Below are 23890 nucleotides of genomic sequence, written 5' to 3' on the forward strand. Positions count from 1 at the left end.
TCGCTGAGGTAAGTCTGTCTGTATGTTATATGCTGTCCTATATTTACTCAATTATAAGTCTTAACATGAGCGTGTGGGGAAAGAGCGGCAAAAGGATAGGCGGGAAATCATAATTGCTTGAAACGGATCTTAATTTATGAATAATAATCCGATGCTTTGTGTCGTTTTGTGCACCAAGTTGTTCACAGTCAAAATTCCGTTAAGCAAAACATCGTTACTGAAAAAAATATCAGTATTTTTCAGGTCAAACAGTGCAAATACGTTTCCCCTGATATATACATATTAAAGAAACCCAGGTAAGTTATTTAGTCGTATGTAAAGAGAATGTACCTGTAGAACATCTTATAACATTAGAAGACATCATATCTTAAATTAACATTACAAAAACATCTGCACAGTTACTATAGCTAGTATAGATATAATCTGCTTAACTTCCTACTGCGTAGAAAAAATAAATAAACTTTGTACTGACTGAATACTGTCAATAAAGTCTATATGAGTGCATTTAATACTGCACATAAAGTGTGAAATTCTTTCTGATACAAAAATTAATACTGCATGATGCTTAACGTTTGCATGGGAACGAAAAAAGCACATGCATTTTGAATTTTTCTTTTCCGAGAAAGAAAATAACAGTCAGTTTTGTCACTGCAACACTGCACTGTGTGACTATAAAACCATTTTTATAACAACATTAATGCAAAATATGAATAAACATTCCTTTCAAAAGCATTTTAACGTTGGCACGGTCTGCTAGCTGTGACTTGTAAACGTAAAAATTTCAAGAAACATTTGCCCTAGTAGCACAACTAAACTAATTGAAAACAAAAAAAAAACAGATTGAAAGGCTGAATTGGCCACCAGAAATGAACATTTCTTCCCTTGTTGATGAACTCTGTTGATGAATTCAGGCATTTGCTTGGAGTGTGTTGTTTAGCAATGTCATTTTTGTCTTTGCTGGTTTTCTGTTGAGTGTGTTACACTCAACCCCATCCTGTGTTGAAAAAGTGTATAAAATGGAGGGTGAGATTTTTAGTTCCCTGGGTTCTAGGTCAAGTTGTCACTGTCTTTGTTGACTAGCTCAGTTTGCTCAGTAGTTTTTCCTCGATCAGTCTGAACTGCACGCTGACGGACATCTCTGCGATGAACCGCTCGCAACCCTCTTTGGTCACCTGTTTGCAGTACCGCAGGTCGATATGACAAATGTTTCCGCAGCGCTTGAAGTAGGTCAACGACAGGTCTGTAACTCTGTTACAAACTGTTGAGGAAAGGAATAGGGATTTAGGGACGATTTAGGGCAGTGGCCTTGTATCATCCTTTCTCAAGATGCAATGCATAAAACAGCAAGACAGCAAACTTATCAGATTAAGATAAGCCTATATATAGGCTACAGACTCGCAATGTATGCATACTTGTTTTCCAGCCCACTCCACTGTATGTTAGCTTGTCTAACCTGTTATGTGAGGGGTTTAGTATTACCTGCATACCTGAAAGGTTGATGTGAGTGAGAGAATCTCTGGTCGTGGTGCCGGCTGCTGTGAGGATGTTGACACTCTGGTCGGTGATGTGGTTACAGTAACTAAGATCCAGTTGGGACAATGAAGGCATGTGTTTTATGATCAGCTTCAGGGACGTATCCGTGATGTCCAGACCAGCTAGACAGAGATTCTCCACATTCCTCAGTTTACTTCTACTGTCCAACTGACCTGAGAGACAGCAAATGCATATTTTACAGTCAATTTTTAAACAATATGACAGAAATGTGCCTGTACTATTTCTTGTGTACACATGGAGGCGCTATGAATTGGCAAAACAAGAAGATAAAGAACTTCTAAATGGGTCAAAAGTACATAAACAGCAATTAATGCTATCATTCTGTACCTGGTCTGTTGTCTGTCAGCGGGGAGAGTAGGTCTCTTATCTGGTTGTCCTTGAGTCCTTCTACCCACTGCATATCTAAAGTTCTTAGCAAAGGACAACTGGATGTGCATAAAGCAGATAAAGCTGCCCACGAACACCCTGCCAGCAACAGAATCCTCAGACCTGCCATGAAACCAAAACAAAGGAGTCATGCAAGTATTGGACACGAGTAGAGTTTGCATACATCAGGGGAGCCCAATCCAGTTGTTGGAGATCTACTGAGAGCTCAGTTTCAATTCTGCTCCAAAATATCTGCTTGTAATAATCAAGAGTTCCTAAGGATATTAATTAGCTGGTTCAGGTGTACTTGATCAGGGTCATAGCTAAACTTAGTAGGAATATAGATCTCCGGAAACAAGACTGGAGAGTCAAGTACATAAAAGCTACACCATTTGGAGATACACAGGTCAAAACAGCTGGAAAGGAATCCAGCTATACAGTGAACCCGAGAAGCATTGAAACAAAACTGGTTTCCACCATTACACAAATTAGCTGCTAGGTGAAAGTGTAATTGTACCAGGTAATCTGTTGATTAGCCAGCTGAGCTGCTTCTTAGAGATGTTGGTCCAACTCAGGTCCAGGGAGACCGGCTGTCTGCGGATAATGCCGCTCAGCATGAGTGGAGTGATTGACTTGCACCGGTTCAGATCGATCTTAGTCCAAAGTCTTTTATCACAGCACCTGAGAAGAGTGGACATAAGACTTGAATCTTACAAACTTGAGTTTGCATGTTTAGAACATACATAACATGGAAGACCCAACCCTCAAGGATCTAAGTCACAATTGAAAGTAAAAACACAATCCAGTGTTTTCATTAGTCAGGACAAAGGTTAAAGATATGGTTAAGTCTGTGAGCAAGTTAATAAACCAATAAAAGCACCAATGGAGGAAAAGGATGCTCATGTATTACTGGAGTATAAGGTATGTTATGTAGTGCAAATGCAACAACATTATGATGCTTTCTTTCCTAGCTTCTGGAAGACGTACCATCTGTTCCAGGTCTTGCAGACCCGCATGCAGACACACAGGTCTTGGTGTGTGAGGTGACTGAACACTGCCATCCACACCTCTCTCCGCATGACATGATTCTTCCCATCATCTAGGGGCAGACCATCCGGAGGGGGGCTGATCGGAGGGGGGCGAATAACATGACGCTCCATCTGAACACATTTCGGTGGAGAGCGGCAAGGTGTTGGCCGAATGACAGGGGTAGGTGTAGTCCTGATCCAACTAACTGGGAGCTGCTCTCGCAAGGATCCATTTAGTTCCCGCTTAGGCCCCAGCCAGTCTCTCAGATGGCTGCTTCCATCCTTCAGTGGTTTTCTGTCCTCTCCATCACTATCTGGTTCAGTCTTCACCACTCTGCCATTTTGATGTGCTAGACGATCATCTGTATTCTGGATCTCCTGATTGAGTTGTTTGCTTAGTACTTTGCTCAGTTCTTTGCTGGGCATGCAAGGCTTACGTTTGATTTTTCGCTGGTTCCTCAACTGTGCATCAACACCCGAGTCATTGCTGGGCCCTGCCTTGGTAAAACTGCCCTGTGATTGGTCACCTTTCCATGCAGCGGAGGTCTTGTGTTCAAGCTTCAAATTCTCCTCTGGGCTACTCTTCTCCTTCATTGTCTCCTTTTCTTCTTCCTCCCCTTCATCATCTCCATCCTCCTCTTCTGAGGGCACAAAACCGAAGGCTCTCCTCTCCATTTCTTGTCTGTTATCCTCATCATACTCATCATCCTCTCTTTCTGTCTTGATCTGTCCCAGGACATTAGAGGTTGAGAGAGCTTCAAGCTTTGAGCACTTCTTCTGTGGATTTAAAAGAGGGTCAAAATACATGCTTTGCAAAAAATATTATTTCATCTATTTGCTTTAACTTATTCAAGTTCTTGCTACCTTTTTCTTAACATTGAAATTGGAGTCCTTTTCAAAGAGTTTTCTCTTCTTGCGGAGTGGGTTGCCCTCCAATTTGGAAGAACGTTTCTTAAACGCATCTTCTGACTTGCAGGAAGGATTGTCCTCTCGGTCTGTCGTCTTCTTCATGACAGGTGAAACAGTAGAGGTGTAGGACTCTGCAGACATGTTTGATTCCAGCTCTTCCTTTACGTCCCGGTTCATTCGCTGCTCTTTGAGCATAGAGCCAGGGAGATTGGAGGCGTACTTAAACCCTGGGCCTCTTTTTTGCTTTGTGACCAAAAGGTGTGAAAGACGACAAGACAAGTTTATATGTACTACATATTATATCAGAAATGTAATATCTTGTTATCTTAAGAGTTAATATTGTCATCAACATTTTCATTATTTTGCTTTTTTCTTTCCTTTAAGCAAGTTAGGTAGGACAGTGATGCTTACTTTCCCTGTCTTTCCAGAATGACTGCATTTTGGACACTCCCAGCAATTTGGCAACTCATCATTTACAACACCGCCAGAATCCTTCTCCTGAGCAACAGAACAGAATAAGTTTCTACTCAACAGAACAGTAGACAGACAACATTGTATGTCAAAAATTAGACTAAATGTGAAAAAATGTTGATTACATTATGGCTCAGATATCACAGTTTCCAATTGTTTGGTGGCCTATTTAGAAAAAACCACCTTCAAGCATGCTGGATGGAGGATCTCGTTGCAGATAGAGCACTCCATAAGCATCATGTTAAACTTGTCCTCCTCATTCTCTACAGTGTCTTCTTTCCCAGCCTCTCCGCACATCAGACACACAGCAGTATGAGGTAGAACAGGCTGCAAAACAAAGAAAGTGTGGCAGTTAGTTCCTCCAGACATGTCATCAGCAGATCAAGGGTCATATCTGATGTTGAGTACCCAGACTGACCGCTATACACTGTCTCAAGATACAGGACTGCTTCATGCGGCCTGGTCCACCAAACTTCTTCATGTCCTTGCAGAAGTGGCACTCCCCACACTCTTTGCGTGTACATGCCTCACACTTCCTGCAGCGTGTCCGTCTGCGCCGAGCACTAGATGAACCGCGGCTGGACGAGAGCTTCACTCCTCCCGCTGTTGAGCCTGGAGCAGCCGATGGAGACGAACCCATCTTTGATTTTGGCCGATTAAGCGGCCGTGGCTGAAACACAGAAAAACAGAATTATTTATACAACAAATTTTTCTCAACCTGTTAGACATGTAGCAAACTGAACATTTTTGGAAACCAGGACATGATGAATATGATATGTTCATGAGCTGCTTGCTGACTTAATGCAAAGTAATGCAATGCAATGCCACACAGTCAAGGGAATGCAAACACAAACCTATCAACTTTCAGACCCCACACTCTGAGAGTGGGTTCATATGGTTCAGATTTAGTTGTATGCACGGTTATTCAAACTGTTTATATGCTCTCAGGGCACTTTAAAGAAAAAAAAATAGGAGAACAGTAGCCATGAACTTGAGAAAGCAAGTAAAGTTGGAGAATATTCCCTGTTGTTATTCATTTTGAGTCAACTGAAAAACAATAAGTCAGGATATAGCTGCAGGAACATGCATTAAACCAGCCAACAAACATTATTCATAACAGCATTTCTCATAAACGTTATTCCAACACCTATTTTGCAGTGTTATGCAACAGAAGAAACGGCAGCAGTAGCAGGGATATCAGAATGAATATAAGCATGTTTGTTTGTCATCTGATCTCCTTGATGTGAAGCACTTTCCATTATAGATTCCATTTCCTTTTTGATGGAGCTTTTACTCGTCTTTTATGTTATTCTTGGCTATCAGTCCAAAAAGGCAACAGTGGACTTAGACTATAGATCATACATAAGCTTAATACATGCACACTTATATACTCTCAAGAAAGTCAATGGGAATTATTTTTCGCACCGCTATATTCCTCATCCCATGGGCTGCCATGTCCCCATTACATCAAGAAAAAGCCATGCCTGTCCCAGCACCCACAGCACGACTTTCCTACGGCACCATGGGACACAGGGTGATTGATGAGAAATGAATTTGGCCTCCACCCTCATTAGGAACCTTGAGTAATGGAGAGGAAAACACGAACAATCGCATTAGCCAGAGGGGGAAATTCAACCCAACCTCCTCAATAGGTACATTGCTTTTAAACAGCCTTAGTGGATTTCTATGCCCCTAAGAGTTGAAATTAGCTCTTCAGTCAGAGTCAAAAATCCTGTTAACACAGAGCTTTGAATTTGATGCTTGTAGTAGAATTTGAGTTTTTCCTACATGAATGAAATGACAAAAAAATGACATATACATACTGTTGAGTTCTTGAAATTGTCCACAAATATCAGAAAGCAGAAACTGCTGTTTCACAACATCTCAGATGTGATGTGTTATGAAACTGAGATGGAGGAAAACAGAAGCACAAATACAAGCATGTGGTCAGCAGAGACGGGGAAGAGAGAGACAGTTATGTGGCTGCCAGTGGGAAAAACATTCCAGGCCAAATCTAATGTGTTGGACATCATGAGTTTGTGTTTGTAAGAGCTGCTTTAACCCAGTTTAATGACAGGACCTTGAAAATTCATTAAAGGTCCCACAAGACCACCACTCAAAATCAAAGGTTCCAATCAGAAGTCAACCAACTTAGTTTTGCTTTTTTGAATCATTCAAAATGTTCAGCATAAATACAGAGAAGATTTTAGAAGCCAAACAGAGGAGACCTATCAACAGTCAAATAACTGATTACATTGTTAAAATGTAATCTTGTAAAAGGGAGGACATGTTTAACTTCTCATTGTGAAACCACTGAAATAAGAAGAACTTTCCAAGCCAACCATCACAGCATCTGAGTGTGTGCATGTGCTATGATAGATTAATACCATACACAGATTTGCTTGACATCGCTAGAGCAGTTTGCTGACAAAGTAAGAAATTAAAGACTGCATTCTTATAAAAAGCGCTGCAGAGATAGAAGATATCTAAGGCAGGATTACTGTAGATATTAAGGCCAAACATGGATTTTAAATCTTGCTGTCTGGTACAGGTGTATGTTTAAAAAAATAAAAATACATATCCATGGTAAAAATACACATACTGACTCAAGCACTTAGTTTGTGATACCATCATTAAACCAGATGCTCTTAATGTAATAGTCCAACTTGTTAAGAACATTATCCAAATTAATATTCATTAAAATTATACTGCAAAAACAACAGCTAAAAAATAAAAATCACAAATTACACTCAGCTGTAGGGACAATGGCAGGGTAAATTTAATCGGTAGGGTGTGAAGATACACTTGATATTTAACACTAAACACAAAACTGGATGAGGCCTTCAAAATAAAGCCTTTTCACAGGCGAATAATATCACAATACAAAAAAAAAAGCTGACGTTGCAAGGCCAGTCCTAAGAAGAGGTGACCAAAAAATTGGAAATTAACTGATAGAAACCAAAAACTAGCTATGGCCCCAAGAAAGTCACTAAGCAAGTTATAGTGTTTTCTTATTATAGGTCTAAATAGTGGTTTACCAATATCTCCAAGGCCAATATTACACCAATACACTGTCAAATAGCATCCAAGACCAGATGTATTGGTGTATGTAAGATCTAATTTCCTAGATCTAATTATGATTATGTCTGATTCAGTTTACACCTACAAATTTACAACTACAGGTCCAGGACTAAATATGTTAACAACAGGAACATGTCTGAACTGTTTTTACTCACGTTGGTTCTTTGTCCCGCCCCTCCCCCATACACTCATCTTGTAGGACCGGCTCAAAGAGGCCCTTGTTGGGCTGTGGCCAAAACAGTTAAAAATATCCTGGAAATTGAGGAAGTTGAATAACACAATGATCTATACAAATATCTGGAACAAGCGGTGAAGGTAAAAATTTACACAATCGGACAAACATACTTTTGTACATTTTTACAAAAGCCACAAAAATGGATTTCATCCTAATGATGGATGATTAATCTAGCAGCTACATCCTTTCCTCAGTGGCGACAGCATTTGGAGCAAAATGCATTTGTATGTTTTCAACAGAAGAGGAATACAAAAGGGTTCCCTGGAAGAGAATCAAAGATTCACCCAACCGCAAGCATAAAACAAGCGATGGTAGAGTCTCACGTGGGCAGCCGCACATACAGACATATGCAAATTATTCAAAGAACCCAAACACCTTTGAAACACTGCAGTGTGCATTAAAACATCAACTGTGACTGTAGTGGCTAACATAGCATAACTATCATATCACATAGTAATATCACAACTTCCACAATTGAAGTGTCACTGATTTCACTTTCATCTGCAACTTCTGAAAGTACCTAAAAAGATCTTACAGCATCAAGAAATGCACATTTAGATTCATGTTTTAACAACCTGCTGTGATAGTCATTCAAGTTCAGTGAGTAAACTTGCAAAAATGTGACCTTACTATGGAAAATAAACATCAAACAATGTCAACTGGATCAAAATGAGCACCAGGCTCAAAACTGAACTCATGTGTTAGTCATATGTAGTTTTTAGCGGTCACCATAAACATTTCTGACAGCTCACTAATCACATGTACTTCAGTTACACTTGTAAATATGGACAAATAGCTGCTACATGCAACCTATTGCATCTTCTGTTCTTAAGTCTAAGGACCCATGGGTCCGGCTCAACGTTACTACCTGCTCAGCATCCGAGTTCTCATAATCCTCCTCGTCAGCGATCAGCGACATGGCCATGGCTCTTAGAGTCCTCTCAGCGCTTAGCAAACTGACATGGCTGCAGCTCCAGCTTGCTACTGGCTGCGAGACGGCACATCCCTCCCTTCTGTTCCTTAGCCATCAGAGCACACAGGCTAGAGCAAGACATGCTCATGAATATGCAACAGGGGGGACTTCCAAGAAGTGGGAGGGGAGAGGAGAGCGGCAGAGCCAATGGATGTGCAATATGCAAAACAGGCTCTTTAATATGCACCAACACAGCTTGGACACAACCACTAGGAAGCAAGCATGCAGAACAGAAGTGTTCAAACAGGGTCATGGGGTATAGAAGAGAGGCCTATTGGGGCAGTATAAGAACAGATGGTATTTAATCACAAAAGACAGACACAATGGAGGCAAAAATTCAGCTGCTGGGCTTTTAGTAATCAAGACAAGCCAACATCCAATCATGTGCGTCACAGTCAATAGGGAAATAAACCAAAACAAGTCTATAAACCCAGATTTGCATGTGATTGGTCAGGTCTAATTTTGGGGGACTGGCAACACTTCCCTTGTGTGTGAAGCTGATTCATCATTCCAGTGAAATACTAATACAAAGTTCTGATTTGTCTTTGCAAATAAAGATATTGCATAATATTTCCACTGAATCTACCTCACAACACAACTATTTTGCTAATACAACAACAAAAAAGGGCTTTGTAAACTAAATTCATATAAACGTATTCTTAATTTTAACATCAACTATGAATTTAAAGGGGAGAAATTAGGGAGGAATGGAGACAGAAAAACCTTGTTTGTTTTGGTCCTTATCTGTCTTACACTAAAGTATAATTAATCAATGACATTGCAATATGTAAATCAAATTAATGACCTTAAAATAGGTTAAACAATCTTACTCAGCCACATACTAAAGTTTCTAATCACTCTGCATAAACATTCATACCTTGCCTGTCTTCTTTGGCCAGCATACAATAGGAGAACCAGTGATGGCCAACTGTGGACTGTCATCTGCATGTTCCTTCAGCACAACCTGTTCAAGAAGCAGACAAAAAACTACATTGAAAACAACATAAAATAAAAGTTCAGACACAATTTTTATTGTATTTTATTTATTTTGATAATGATGAAAATGAATTACATTGTGAATAGTTTTAGTTTGTGAAAATATAACATGCTAATATTTTGTGCTTTAATATATAATAAATTGAATATATATAATATATTTTAAGACATATTTGAGATATAGAATCAAATAATTGCCTACAAATAAGCATATGAATTTAAATAAAACAGATAACTGTATATTTCAGATTTAGGGTTAGTAAAAAGAGATGTACTGATTTGTTTTAAAATCTTGTGCATGTTTTTAATGTTGAAGACTTGACTTGGTGTAGCAATGCACAATGTCACTGTAAGTTACTGCAACGACAGCCTTACTTTAAGTGCATTGCAATGAACCTACTACCTGAACCTACAAGTCTAGGTCTGCAACTACACCGCACCACCCAGAAGGTGCTTACTTCCATTTACTATTCCTTATGAAAAGAAAATGGAGTCAGGCAGCAGCAATCATGATGTCAGTTCAGTTCATAAAGACCTTCACGTCATCAAGCAGTGCTTGTGGATCCTCGATGCCCTCTGGAACGCATCTCTTTGTCTCTGGAAGGGATTCCAGCTTCTCCACCAAGGCCTTGAGTCCACTCAACTCAAACTCTGTCAAGTGGGTCCATTTGCCGGAATGTTCTATTCCAGGTGAACCAGATGGAGTCTTGGGACACTCAGAAGCCAGCGACTTGAAACTGTCTTCAGAAGCATTGGCCGGGGATTTGAAGGTCTGATAGGGAGGGACAGCTGAGGAGGGCTGTGTTGTCCCCTCTGTCCTCTCTAACCGTGAATCACACAAGTCCTCCTCCATATCCAGCCGAGGAGCAGAGATGAGACTCTCAGTTACAAGCTTGGGGTCTGCTAAATAAAAATCAGAAGAGAAAACAAGAATTACCAAAAATGACACAAAGACCAGATGAGGCCTTGAGCAATCCTAGAAATCATCTTGATGAGTGGTATGACTGAAATAAGGAAACATGGGAACTTGCATGTACTTTCTGAGATTGGAAATGCAAAAAATGTCTCACTTAGTAGATTGGCTCACTACTGGTTGAGTTCAGTAAGAGTGATTAAAATGGATATTTATAAACCCTCTTCAATACAAATTTATGGATCGTTTCGAAGGACTTTATGGGCAGGAAGAGACTTGTGTGTGTGCGGGATCCGGGAGAGTAAAATGATTCAAGGCACTCCCGCAAAATGGAAATATCTCAACATGAAATATCTAAAAACAAATAAATTGTTATTCATCTATTGCAGAAAAGCAACAAGAACAACTAATATAAAATAAAAACAATTAACAGGTGCAAGCATAGGCAGAGTTTCCATTTGTAACGTGTTTGCAGTTTTGAGAAATGTAGCCAATCACAGACATATCTGTTGATTTCTGGAATGCAATGGCCATTCAGATATGTTAAAGTTCCTCCTGCAAAGACTATAGAATACCCAAGACATATTCTCAGCCTCAGACGTCACACCCATGGACCGTTGGCTAAACATCTGATGCATATGGGACTCAAAAGTGGAAACACTTCAGGAGTGTCAAAGTCGTCATTGGATTGGTTAAATTCTACAGGATTTCCACGAGACGCACGTCACATTCTTTAACATTCCACCTGAAAACAAAGATACCGTGATGCCAAACCCCTTCACGAAAGAAGAAAGCCGTTGTTTACAACTGTGACGTCGAGCCCTTATCAGGATCAACTAAACGCTGAATTCTCAAAAATATATGAAATATTTAAAGTTTGCAGCATAGAATCTTTAAAATGTGTCAGAGTTTTACTCAGTCTGTTATTGTGGCATCATTTCCACACCACGAAACGTGATGATGAACGAAATGAACTGTACGTAATTGGTTGTTTGACATGTTGGTCAAACGGCCTCATGGGTGGGCCTTGGCCAATGAAAGTTGTATGAATTCCAGGCCTTCAGTCTGAAGGTCTTAGTACATGAGAATTCCAAAGACGTGCCACTCCTATAATTTAGAATGGGTTAAAATGCAAAGCTCAATATGGCCGCTCTATTGAAGGAAGCCCCACCTTCTGAATAAGAGGCAAACACTAATTGGTAAAGTCACTGACTCACTGCAGCTGCTGTTAGAATTCCCGGCTGCTATAGAAACAGCAAGTGTTCTGAGACACATGCTTAAGGAGTGCACATAAGCACTGGCAGGTCTAGCCTGAAAAAGCATTGTAATGCTATGTGAGCAAAAAGACATTTATGAGATCATGAGAAATCCGCCAAGTGAAATGACTTGCTTTAAAGGGACTTTGGTTCCTGTGCAGTGCTGAAATTACGAATCTTTTCATTAAAACACACGAAGTGTAAATATTATGAAAGATTCATTGTGCATATAATCATTGTGGTATAACAGATCTTTGTGAGATTGCAATGAACTGATATATCAACTTTTTAAATGATTATAAAGAGAGTTTTCTTTGATTCATTTGCAGAATGTCACCAAGTTGCTGTTCTTTTGGTTGTAAGCCGAAAATTCTGTAACAGGCGGTGGGTTGCGCAAGCTTCACATCAGCACACCCGTTAATAGTTGGCAGATCACATTTGCATAAACTTGAACTTTGCTAACGCTGTCCGTCACTTAAAAATTACTTCTGATTACGTTTGTCACTGCAAATTGCTGTCAGTTTAGCCAACTCACCAGCGTGAATGCCAAACTCCAGGCTCATGTACGAACGTCTGGTCAAGCAGTTCACATACCTCTCCAACACATACCAGCACATCTCATAGAAGAAAGGGTAGCGGAATTTGGAGTGCACCTAAAACCGATATGCAATGAATTAACACTCTATAACAAACCTTGGAACACTTCACAGTAAGGTTATTTTTGTTAACACTAGATAATGCAACTAACATTGGATTTTATATCAGTTATTGATCTTGGTTAATGCTAATTTCTACTAGAGCAGCATGATTTTTTAATAATAATAATAATAAAGTCATAAATTTGTATTATTATTATTTAAAAAAAAAATGTATTTGTCTTTTTTGTAGTAGTAGTAGTAGTAGTAGTAATATTATATTTATTTTATCATTTTAAATTATATATATATATATATATATATATATATATATATATATATATATATATATATATATATATATATATATATATATTTTTTTTTTTTTTTTTTTACCATCATTAAAATAAAATTAAAATTATAAAATATTAGTATTATTGCTACTAAAAAAATAGCAAATTTTAATATGGTAATATCTTTGTAAATCATTTTAAAAAATCATTATTGAAATTATATAATATTTTTTTAAACCGTACCATGCTTCAGTGTGATGTGCGGCAGGTATATTGATTTAATTTATTTAATTTGATTTGATAATAGCACTAAACCATTTTGTGATTATGGTTTTATTTAATCTTGAAGCCCTAACTTCTACAAAAACTAATAAATTGTTAAGATTTCAATTTGTATAAATTACCATGAATTAACATATTATGAATAACAATTACATTATAAACAGGTGGACAGAGTACACAGTTTCATTACTTGAGTAAAAGTACAGATACCCCTTGCAAAATTTTACTCAAGTATAAGTAAAAGTACTACAGTCAGTTGTGTACTTAAGTAAAAGTACCGAAGTACTTGTTTTTAAAAGTACTTGAGTATCATGAGTACAAGAGTACATTTTCTAAATATTGCATTACTACTGCCACAGTGCTTACATTTATGTACAGAAACGTCCTGCATGGAGTTATGAAAAATGTTAATGTTAATACCTTGGAGAATGTAAAAGGAATTGAAAGTAAAATCAAGTCATTTTCATCTTGCTTTATTTAACATTTTTCACTTGCCCACAAGGCAATAGCACAATGGCAACCCTCTGACAAACCTCTGCTAGAGTTTTAATGGATTTTTTGCACCCACATTTGAACCTGTCTGTGTTAAACACACCGCATACTCAAGAACATCAAAGAAAATGCTCAGCTTACATTAATGTGTAATATCAGAAAAGAAAATTCAGCTAACAATTGTGTGTACATGTGAGTTTCTCTGTTTTTCATCAAATCAATAAACCTAAACCAGCAAAGAAGGCAATATAGCAATGTTCTGACACACCTCTGAACCTGACCGTGTAGACGCAGCATAGAAGAGAAAATAATAATGATTAAAGAAAATCAGCTGTGTTTAGGTCAGTGTACAAAGAAGGGAAAAAAAATTCAGCTCATTTGAGTGACAGTATTAAGCCCTTTCCTCTCACATTGACATACAGGCAAAGGCAGGAGAAAATACTTTCAGCTAAATAACACCATTCTCACACACACAATCTATGTGTGACAACTCTGTGTGTGTGTGTGTGTGTGTGTGTGTTTGTGTGTGTGTGTGTAGCCTACTTCAATTCAATCAAATGTCATGAAGTCTTTGGCGGAAAGCTGAAGGTGATTGCTGATAGGCTGTCCCAATCACTGGCGCCTGCACAATCCAATCACGTTTGAGAGGGAAACAACAAGTTGAGGGTTTCCGAGATGTTTCTTTTTTTCCTTCCACACGGAGACGCGTTTCTGTGAATACGCACAAATTCTTTATCGGATAGGCGTTTCGTCCACACTGATCCGGCGTTTTGGAAAAGTGAAATCGATGTTTTTTGAAACCAGTTCCCAGAGAGGATAAATTTCAAAACGCCGCCTTTGTGTTTTTGTTTTGACAGAGAATCCCGTTTCTGAAACAATGACGTCATCAGCCCACGTCTCGCCCCTAGTCAGCCACCGCTACGTCACGTAACCGCAACAAAAACACTGAACGATTGTCTTTTTAATAACTTACATTAACACTGATTAATAAATGTATTGTTCCATGTTCGTTTGTGTACCACGTTACGCGCAAGGTTTATGAGCATAGTCCATTTCTTCTCCGTTTTAAGTGTATCTCTGTGGCAGAATTACAGCGCCACATGCTTGTCTGGCATGTAACGTTATACTACAACGTTTTGTGGTTTAATGTGGACGCGGATATTTCTTGAGACGAGAGGAAAAAAAGATCGGACTGAGGTATGCTCCGTCTCCGTGTGGACGAGGCCGAAGAAGTAACGTGTACTTACGGTTATGGATAGAAATGTAGCGGAGTAAAGAGTACAATATTTGCCTCTCAAATGTACTCGAGTAAAGTCATGAGTACTCCCCAAAAATGATACTTGAGTAAAGTACAGATCCCTCAAAATTGTACTTAAGTACTGTACTCAAGTAAATGTACTCCGTTACTGTCCGGCTCTGATTACAAATTAGCGTTAACCTACATTTTAAGTTTGTGATACCTAATGCATTGACTAATGTTAAGAAATTAAATCTTACTATAAAGTTGAACCTAAAGCCTACATAAAAAACTAATATAACTGGCTTCATAATAGATGGCTCTTGCAGTATGAGAGAAACGACAACATGTCTAAGATGCTTCTCATGCACATATCTTTCCATTCCGGCTCCTCTCCAGGGAGGAAACTCACATTCTCAGAGTTATGGAGGGCTTGTGCTCTCATTCCCTCATACCTCCTTCAGCCAGCGCTAAATTTAGAGCACTGCAATAATGCAGCCCCTGGAACAACACAGCCACGATCTGTCTTCTTTTCTGGCTGCTCTGTCTAGCAAATATAAAAATAGCCCGGCCCACCAGCTCTAAGCCCTGCAAAGCACATCAAAGTGTCCTGGAGCTTTTGATAGCATGAAGTGAGCGACCATAACTGATTTGTCACTTTGAAATGTCACAACACTTCAAAGGTGTCCAATGCTGTCGCTAAAACAGCCTTTTTCCAGTCAACATCCGAGCCAATCAGAAATCTTGTTTTAACCCCAGTCCTCCTCTCAAATTTATGCAGTTTAGGATCACACTCTGGTGAGCTTCTGGTGGTGCTACAGGGAAAAGATGGTCCTTTTTGTCTCAAAAGACTGAAACCATATCAATAGCATCAAGTACTCAATACTCAAGTCTCAATATAAACGGCATTCTTAATTCAATTCAAGTTTATTTGTATAGCGCCTTTTACAATACAAATTATTACAAAGCAACTTTACAGAAAATTGCGTTTCTACAAATATTTAGTAGTAGCTTAAACAGATCTGATTACATAAAATCTGGTTTATATAATCACATTCTAAAAATTAAGTAGTTGTAATTAGATTATATTACATTTTTTAATAATCGTAATCAGAGTACTGTTACATATAATGCAGTTATTCTCAAACTTTTTTTCTTAAACTCTTTCTTGAGGTTTTAAGGTATTAAGTTAATAAATTAAGTATGACAATTACATGTTTATGGTTCTCTGGCATTGGTTATTGGTCACATGGCATGCAGGTAAACAAAAAACATTTAATCTTTTTTAGTAAGTGCTTATTTTGATCAAATTATTTATATAATTTATTAGCTTTTAATTAAACTCACAAACCCCCTGCAGTTTCTTCACAAACCCCAATTGATGTAATGTAAAGTTTAATGCACTTCATGTTGTTAATAAAGACAAGATTCTATCTTCTTTCTCTTTATATTTTTTATATTAATATGATACAACATTATCCTATTTAAAACAATGTAATGAATGAGTTAGGTCAAAAGTAATCAAAAAGTAGTCTGATTAAATTATTTAAAATGTGAAATGTAATGGATTCCATTAAAGCCTACAACAGTTGTCACATAATTTGGAAACAGTAACGGACTACATTTTGTAAGTAGGCCTAATCTACCCAGCACTTTGTACTATATGCTCAAAAATATTATTAATGAAAACAAATTCAGAAAGATGCACATTAATCAGAATTCCCTTCTACATGCATCAAATTAAAAAGACAGATCCTTAAATGCTGACTGATAAATCATCAAACTATCTATATTTTCAAATAAATGCTTTACCTTTGTTCTGTTCTCAATTTCGTAGACAGTGAGCTGCATGGGAATGTTAAAACTGTGTAGAATATTCCCGCCAAACACCAGGGTGTCTTCTGGAGTGTAGACGGCATGGATCCAACCTACACACACACACAAGAGCAAAAATACAAATGCTCAACTTCAGGAAAGAAACTGTACCCTGCTCTCATAATTTCATTCTCCATTCTTAATCTTATGCAAGTCACTAAAGTCAAACCTGCTGCTATTTTCTTGAATCCAAGCACAAACAAGAATGACATTTCAGTGGAATAATTCCTTATATTTCAGTCTGTTCCTCACACAAAGCTGTTAAATGACTTATGTATATAAATCATGGAATGCAGCACAAATGTCATAGGGGTGGCTTTAATTGTGCTTGTTTGCTTGACAAATATAATCAATGACCAAGAACTGTTGTTGCATTGGAAAGAGTTTCTTAAAGGTTCTTCAGAATTTCTCCTTTTGTGCTTTACAGAAAACAAAATGAAGGGGAGTAAACAAGAACAGAATTTACATTTACAATTCAGCATTCGGCAGACGCTTTCATCACTGGATAAAAGGTAGACATTTCATCAGTTCATGCATTCCCTGGTGGGAATCAAACCTGACCTTGGCACTGCCACTGCCATCCCTTTTCAGTTTTCCTTTTATATATGCACTCAAGCTCAGTGCGTCACCTGAAGGGATGAAGAACGTGTAGCCCTGTTTCAGCTCTACTCGCTGGCAGCTGTCTGAACGGTCACCCAGGAAGATATCACTCTGTTTGCCTGACAGAACCCAGTCCCCATACAGAGACAGATTGTGTGGGCTTGGAGGAATCAGCCAGAAGACCTGAAGAGAAATGCAGGTGTGATTCTAAACTGGGATATGATTTTTCTTCTTTGAAATGAATGATTCACAAACTCGTGTCAGCATTCATCCTTTATGAGGAAGTTATTTATCTCTCCAATTTATTCCCGAGCAGACAGTGTGGTCCATTATGAAGTTTACAAAGTTGTAGGACATTAAACGTTAACATTAAATCAAAGAAACAATAGGACAAACTTAGGGAGATTCTGTACTTGTGAAGATTTCTAGGTGGCAACTGAGACTTTTTCACTTCAATTCTTGATAGAATCTATAATACAAAATTGTATTAAATAATAAAAATGCTAATCAACTAAAAATAAAAATCAACTAAGAATGACCAATACCTTTGTTAAAGTATTTATGAATATTTGTTAATGTTAGTTAATAAAAATACACCTGTTCATTGTTAGTTTAGGTTTATTAAAAAATATTAACATATGTTTTGATTTTAAAAATGTATTAGTACATGTTGCGATTAACATTATCTATGATTTCTAAGAATAAACTAAGAAGGTTTATTGTAAAGTGTTACCAAAATATGTATTATATGTATTAATTTGGACCCCAGTGTATGTTGTATGACAAAAAATTAGTAAGCTGATAACCTTACAATTTCGATGTAAGATAAATTGGTTCAATTCTCTTGTGAAAGCAGGAGGATTACATAACAGGCTTTACTCCTACAACTCTTCCTAGAAGTTCCTTCAGTCATACATGTGTCACTCATCTTTCTTGCACAAGCCACCACTTGTTTGACCTTTCAGAGTGAATATTATTTGATTCCCTCCACCTAACACACACACACACACACACACATACACAAGCAGCATTTCTGCTGACGCTGCAGCCCCAGCGGCAATGCAACTATGCAAACATGGAAGAGATTCATTTACAGTGTCTCTAGATACCCGATCTTTACAGATCACAAGCAAAGACAATGCTGCAGAAAATCATAATAGCTTTCAAAGTAATAGCATAAACAAACCCCTACCCCAAGAATGGCCAATAATATTAATAGTAAAAGCACCACTTACTCCCAAACACTTACCTTCCTTCCTTTGAAGACATGGTACCACACCGATGTGCCGCCAAAGTCGATGTGAAAGTCAGTGAAACAGCCTTTTACACTCATCAGACAGTATCTACAGAAAGAGCGAAACAGGGAAAGTACAAAGGTGATTTCCAACATCTGCATAAATAGAGAAGAATGATAAATCTTAATGCGGTTTCTAAGTCCTGACAAAAAAGATTGTATGTGCAACTGGGAGTAACCACACCATGGAAATGTTCAACTCCCAACTCAAAATGAATATTTCCTTCAAAACCATATAGAGTGGAATTTCCCCTTCTCGATCAACAGCATTATCAAAGCTCAGCAAAATATTATGATTTCAGCAACAAAAAGAATTGTTACAGCATTAAATCAAAGCTAATTTCTTTCTCAGAACATACAAAACGATAGTCATTGACATTGGTTTGTTTGAGATAAAACCATCTCAGCACCAGAACAGGGATGGAAGCTATTTGCGGCTTATGCATTTGTCATCCACAGCATTTAGCAAGGAGCAAAATTAATCAAACCCTAAATTGCCTCAGTGTCTGGTTAAAATCTGTCCCACTGAGCCAGGAGAAGAAGAAAGTGAAGAAATCCGTTAGCTGTAATGAGCAAAAGGCATCACTCACCGCAGGGCGTCGTGAACTAAAAAATGATTAGGCATCAATTTAGGCAAGCCCAGATGGTTGAGGGCCTGAGAAACGAGACTTCTAAATTTAGGGTCACCAGAGGAAGGATTTCACAATGATTGGAAATGTTATTAACAGACGGTTTTGCATGTTTTGTATGTTTTGCATTCAAACTGTGCCAGCTGAAGTTCTGGCAGTGTAAATGTCAGATGATGTCACTGGAGATGACATCATGCCACAGCATCAACAAAAAAGCACATTGAGCACTTGGATTCCAGATGGTTTCCATAATGCAAACAAGGCAAAATCATTCTTCGACTCATTAACTGCAGGCTGCAGCAGGTAACACTAGGATAATACCTTGCAACCTGAACCTGCAGAGGTTACATCCTATAATTGGAGCTCTTCGATGAAAGGTTATGAATAAATAATCAGTGACTACATAGTACCCTCACAAAAGGCCTAATAATGCAGTAATAATGACCCTTTTTATGGATTAAAACACTTTATATTATCACTGAGGTCATGACATAATTACTTTGACTATTGATATAAAACATTTATATTAATAGATTTTTTATATTAATAAAAAACATATTTAAAAAATATATGAATACAATTTTATAAAAAATAAAAATGAATTTGAAAATATTATGAACATAACATTATGAAGTATTTACATTTTTAATTTCTAAAAAATGTATACCATTGATGTTAACGTTACCCCATGTAAAACATTAATAGAATTTTGATAATATAAGAATTTAAATATAATTTAATATATTACTTATTTCAAAAATATGTGCAACATTATAAAAAATGCATCTTGTGTAACATTATTAGAAATTAAATTTTTTTAAATAGTAAAAGTTAATAAAAATAAATTTAGCATTAATAAAACATTATTTGAAAAAAAGTCATAATATAAAAACAAAACTAAAAAACAAAAATAATAATAATATAAATGATATTTAAATAATATTATATTTAAATCTGACTCTGTATTTATGGGTGTTCAGATCTCCTATCTTATTTTTGTGCAGAATTGCATTTTCTGGCTACTTGAGCAGAATTTCATGTTCTATAACGGTATACATGTATAACGACACCAAATAAGAAAGAAATGCAATCAATAATTCTGTTATATGAACATAGATAACTCAAACTGTGTATTTAGGAACTAAAACGGTGACTGTTGAAGCCCGTGTCATCCATCCCACAGAGCAGTAAGTGATGCACCAAAGCAGCCAAAACACAACTAGAACCTTGATTTGCACAAACATGCTTGGTGAGCTTATAACATTTCAGAACACACATGCAGCCCTAACAAACATGTATTTCACCAGACCGCATAACCATAAGTGGAATGACCACAAATTACTGGCCATGCTTTCATAGAACTATCAAAGAAAGTTGAGAAAACTATACCAAACCGTAATGGAACCTCTAAAGGATTCTTTAAATTTTCGCACCATAGTTTTTAGTGAAATGAAAGACACATACCCAGAAAATGTTCATCCCCATTTGAAGCACTTTTCCATTGTGACATCTGCCCATGTAATTCAAAAGAGGACAACAGAAGTGACTTTTAGCGCTCAATTCTTCCTTTATAAAGAGCTCAATGAATACAGAGAGTCGGGAGTCAAAGGGAAAGTGAGATAGAGAAAGAGAGAGAGTTGGCTTTACTGTGCAGAAAATACTGCTATGTGATATTCTGATTGGCTGAGGAGGATTCACTGGGATACTGCAGCAGCCTGTGAAGATCCGCCTCTTCTCCGCATTAGGAGTGTGCTGCCTAGCAACTTGATGGAGTCACAGCCAGCTGCAGGCCAAAGAAATGTGCAGCAAAACAAGGGACTGTGGGAAATGAGCAGACCTCATCTTTGACTGACGCAGGATGTCAGAGAAGAGTTTTCAGATTGACTCAACAAGCTCTGAGCGATGTCAGAAAGCCAAGATACTTTCTGAAGGGAAACTGGAGCAACAAAACCTTTACGGGCATTGAAATATGCACGTAAAATTGCAAAAATAATAATGATAACTCGTCAGAGAGCCTGTGATTTCTCAGGACACACTCAAAAAAAAATAATAATAATAGATTTCCCATTTGCTCTTATACTAACAGAAAAAAAAAATCCACAATAGCATTTATGTTACTTTACAAAAGAGGAAAAATATTGAGCGATTGATTACGTTAGCCAGAAGAGAGAAAAATGTCTAATTTTCCATCACTCCCTCAGCCTCTGTATTACAAAAACTAGTATTTAACTGTTATTTAATACAAAGATAATATAACACAAAGTATAATGAAATAAATGTACATTCAATTTTATTTTTTTAAATTGTAATAACCAATGCGTCAATATTTCAATATTTGAAAAAAGGTCTATTCCTAAATGTTTTCCAAAAATGTACTAAAATATTACCTCTGAACTTTGGGATATTTCATCTCGGACATGACATTTGTGGCTTCGGTTTGTTCCTGTTTAAGATGCCGCGGCCACATATTGTCCACCCAATCCACCAGATCCACCTAAAGACAATCAGAGATACATTCAAATTATTCTTATTTTTATACTTTGTTTCATAGTAATTCCTTTTAAATTGATAGTAATTCTGTTATGTGCTTTTGTCATTTTTATTAGTTCTGGTTTAATTTAAATATTATAATTTAGGTTTAATTTATATTTATTACAGATTTAGTTTGATTTATTTTCAGTTAGTAATTTTAGTGACTCAACTTAAACTAAAAAAACAATTAGAAATACTGACTTGGCAACTAACTAAAATAAGCTCTTCAGCTAATATTTGTATATTATCTTTATTTCAAATATTCATCAAAAAAAATTATATTTCTACTAAACGTGAACTTTTATATAACTTTTAATTGAGAGACAAATGTGAATTATTATTATTTTTTTTATTTTTTTGGTAAATAAAATACCCAAAAATTGCATGAAGATATTAAGATTGAATTGCATTCGCAAATATCATTGGGCCATAAATTATTACTAATTTATTTGACTTGATATTACCAATTCATTTATTAAGTAAAGCATTACTAGTGTCCCTGCTCTCATCTACTCAATTACTGACATATATGATACTTTGAAGAAAAGATTGCAGTCACAAGTAAGATTTTCCTTAAAAATGTCATTTTAAATAATGTTTTAATGGAAACTGCACAAATTAATGTTGAAAAGTGACAAATGAACCAAAAAAAATCTACCATGTTTCTTACCACAGTTGGTCTCTTGATCAAATTCTCCAGTTTGGTGTGACTGAACTCCAGGCTGATGACGTTGAACAGCTTGTCACGTTCATCCTCAGGCGTCTCAAAGTAGCGGACAAACTGTGCCATGCTCATCTCTGAGCCCTTCTGCGTACTAACGTCCATCACGTCAACAGCTCACCTGCTGCCTGAACATCCATGCAGAGACAAACACTTTCCACTCAATAGGCTACTCCTCTCCATTACAAGAAGTAACCAACGTTTTGCTTGGAATCTTTATTTTCTAAAATGTACAGCCAATAAAAAATGCCTCACTGTTTTGTATTCATTACCCTCTTAATACAAAGATAATTTCAAAGTTATTTACCAACATCATAAATTCAATGTACAGGCTATAAATATGCGAGTATATACGAGGCTTACAGTGCTTACGTTATTCCTCAAGCCTAATAAGGACTGTATGTATGTGCACAACAACATCAATTTGATCAGCCAGATAAACTAGTGCATATGTACTCTTCAAAATACCAGCACACAGAACAGACATGGTGCATGTGTTTAGTTTAATAATACAGCAGAATACATTGTCCTGTTCATGAATAATGCAAGAACTGATTTGATGTGAGACCGAGAAAATGCAATAAAAGTCCAAGTCAAAAGTAAGGATTAACAAATGTTATCAAAACGTTTTACTGCTTTTCATCTGATTACAGTCAAACAACTGAATTTTTTTTTTTATATAGTACTTACCAACCAAACCCTTGATTTCACTTACAGTAAATTCTGGATCCGGCATTCTGTAGTACATTAAACAATTCAGATGAGTGATTCACAATGTAAAAAGTATGAATCAATCTGAAATAAAAGCGTTTTACTTGTTCTTACCTAATTCCCAGGCCATCTTTGGCTTTAAATATGAGTGGAGTTCGCAGTGCCTCTCTCTGAACATATTCATAAGTAAAATCTAGGATGGTACAAAAGAAGTGGTTGCTAAAAGTTAGACTGTGTTTAAAAAACAAATCCCTGGATTTTAAAATAGAGAGTACATGAATGACCCAAGTATTACTTGTAAACCAAGACTTTAGACACAACTTCTCATTCATTATGACCAGTGGCGGCTCTAGACAAATTTTACTAGGGGGGCCAAGGAGGGGCCGGTGTTTAACCAGAGGGGCACATTAAAAATGGCAACATATTTTATTTAAATATAATGCAAATAAATACAAAAAGTAATTCTTGAAAAAATCTACACAGTAATTTTACACAATCTAAACATGTTAATAAAAACAAATTACTATTAGTACTCTTATAAAATTCAATCAGGCAATCATACATTTCACAATTTAATATTTATATATGAATGTCAAGAATTTTGAGTGTATATATTTATAATGCTTACACTACACTACACAGAAATAATATACAAATAAATTATGCTTATTTTAATTTAAATGTATTGTGCAGGCTAAAAATATAATAAGCTTTTAATAATCTGTCAGTGCACAAAACCATGATAATATGAAACGCTTCAAAACTGAGCTCACAAAGTGATTTTAAAAGTTTACGGCTTTTAAAACA

General features: G+C 36.9%; 1 protein-coding gene across 3 annotated transcripts; it reads right to left on the minus strand.

Annotated features, from left to right (window-relative positions):
• Window positions 1–266: 266 nt before the first annotated feature.
• On the minus strand, window positions 267–22477 carry LOC132132659 (lysine-specific demethylase 2B-like). Of its 3 annotated transcripts, XM_059545119.1 has the most exons (17): window positions 22322–22477; window positions 21507–21613; window positions 18446–18539; window positions 17226–17379; window positions 16534–16649; window positions 12318–12435; window positions 10149–10516; window positions 9495–9581; window positions 4747–4998; window positions 4512–4655; window positions 4269–4355; window positions 3813–4100; window positions 2908–3725; window positions 2438–2601; window positions 1882–2043; window positions 1488–1706; window positions 267–1258 (listed from the first exon to the last, which is right to left on the minus strand). In XM_059545119.1, the coding sequence occupies exons 1-17, from the start codon at window positions 22475–22477 to the stop codon at window positions 1077–1079; spliced, it is 3516 nt and encodes a 1171-aa protein (XP_059401102.1). In that variant the 3' UTR covers window positions 267–1076. The 3 variants fall into 3 exon arrangements, with proteins under 3 accessions (XP_059401102.1, XP_059401104.1, XP_059401105.1); XM_059545121.1 differs by lacking the exons at window positions 21507–21613; window positions 22322–22477 and adding an exon at window positions 20584–20806 and having other exon boundaries at window positions 270–1258; XM_059545122.1 differs by lacking the exons at window positions 18446–18539; window positions 21507–21613; window positions 22322–22477 and having other exon boundaries at window positions 274–1258; window positions 17158–17366.
• Between the last annotated feature and the right edge of the window lie 1413 nt (window positions 22478–23890).

This window comes from Carassius carassius, chromosome 49 (assembly GCF_963082965.1).
Source record: "Carassius carassius chromosome 49, fCarCar2.1, whole genome shotgun sequence".
NCBI lineage: Eukaryota > Metazoa > Chordata > Actinopteri > Cypriniformes > Cyprinidae > Carassius > Carassius carassius.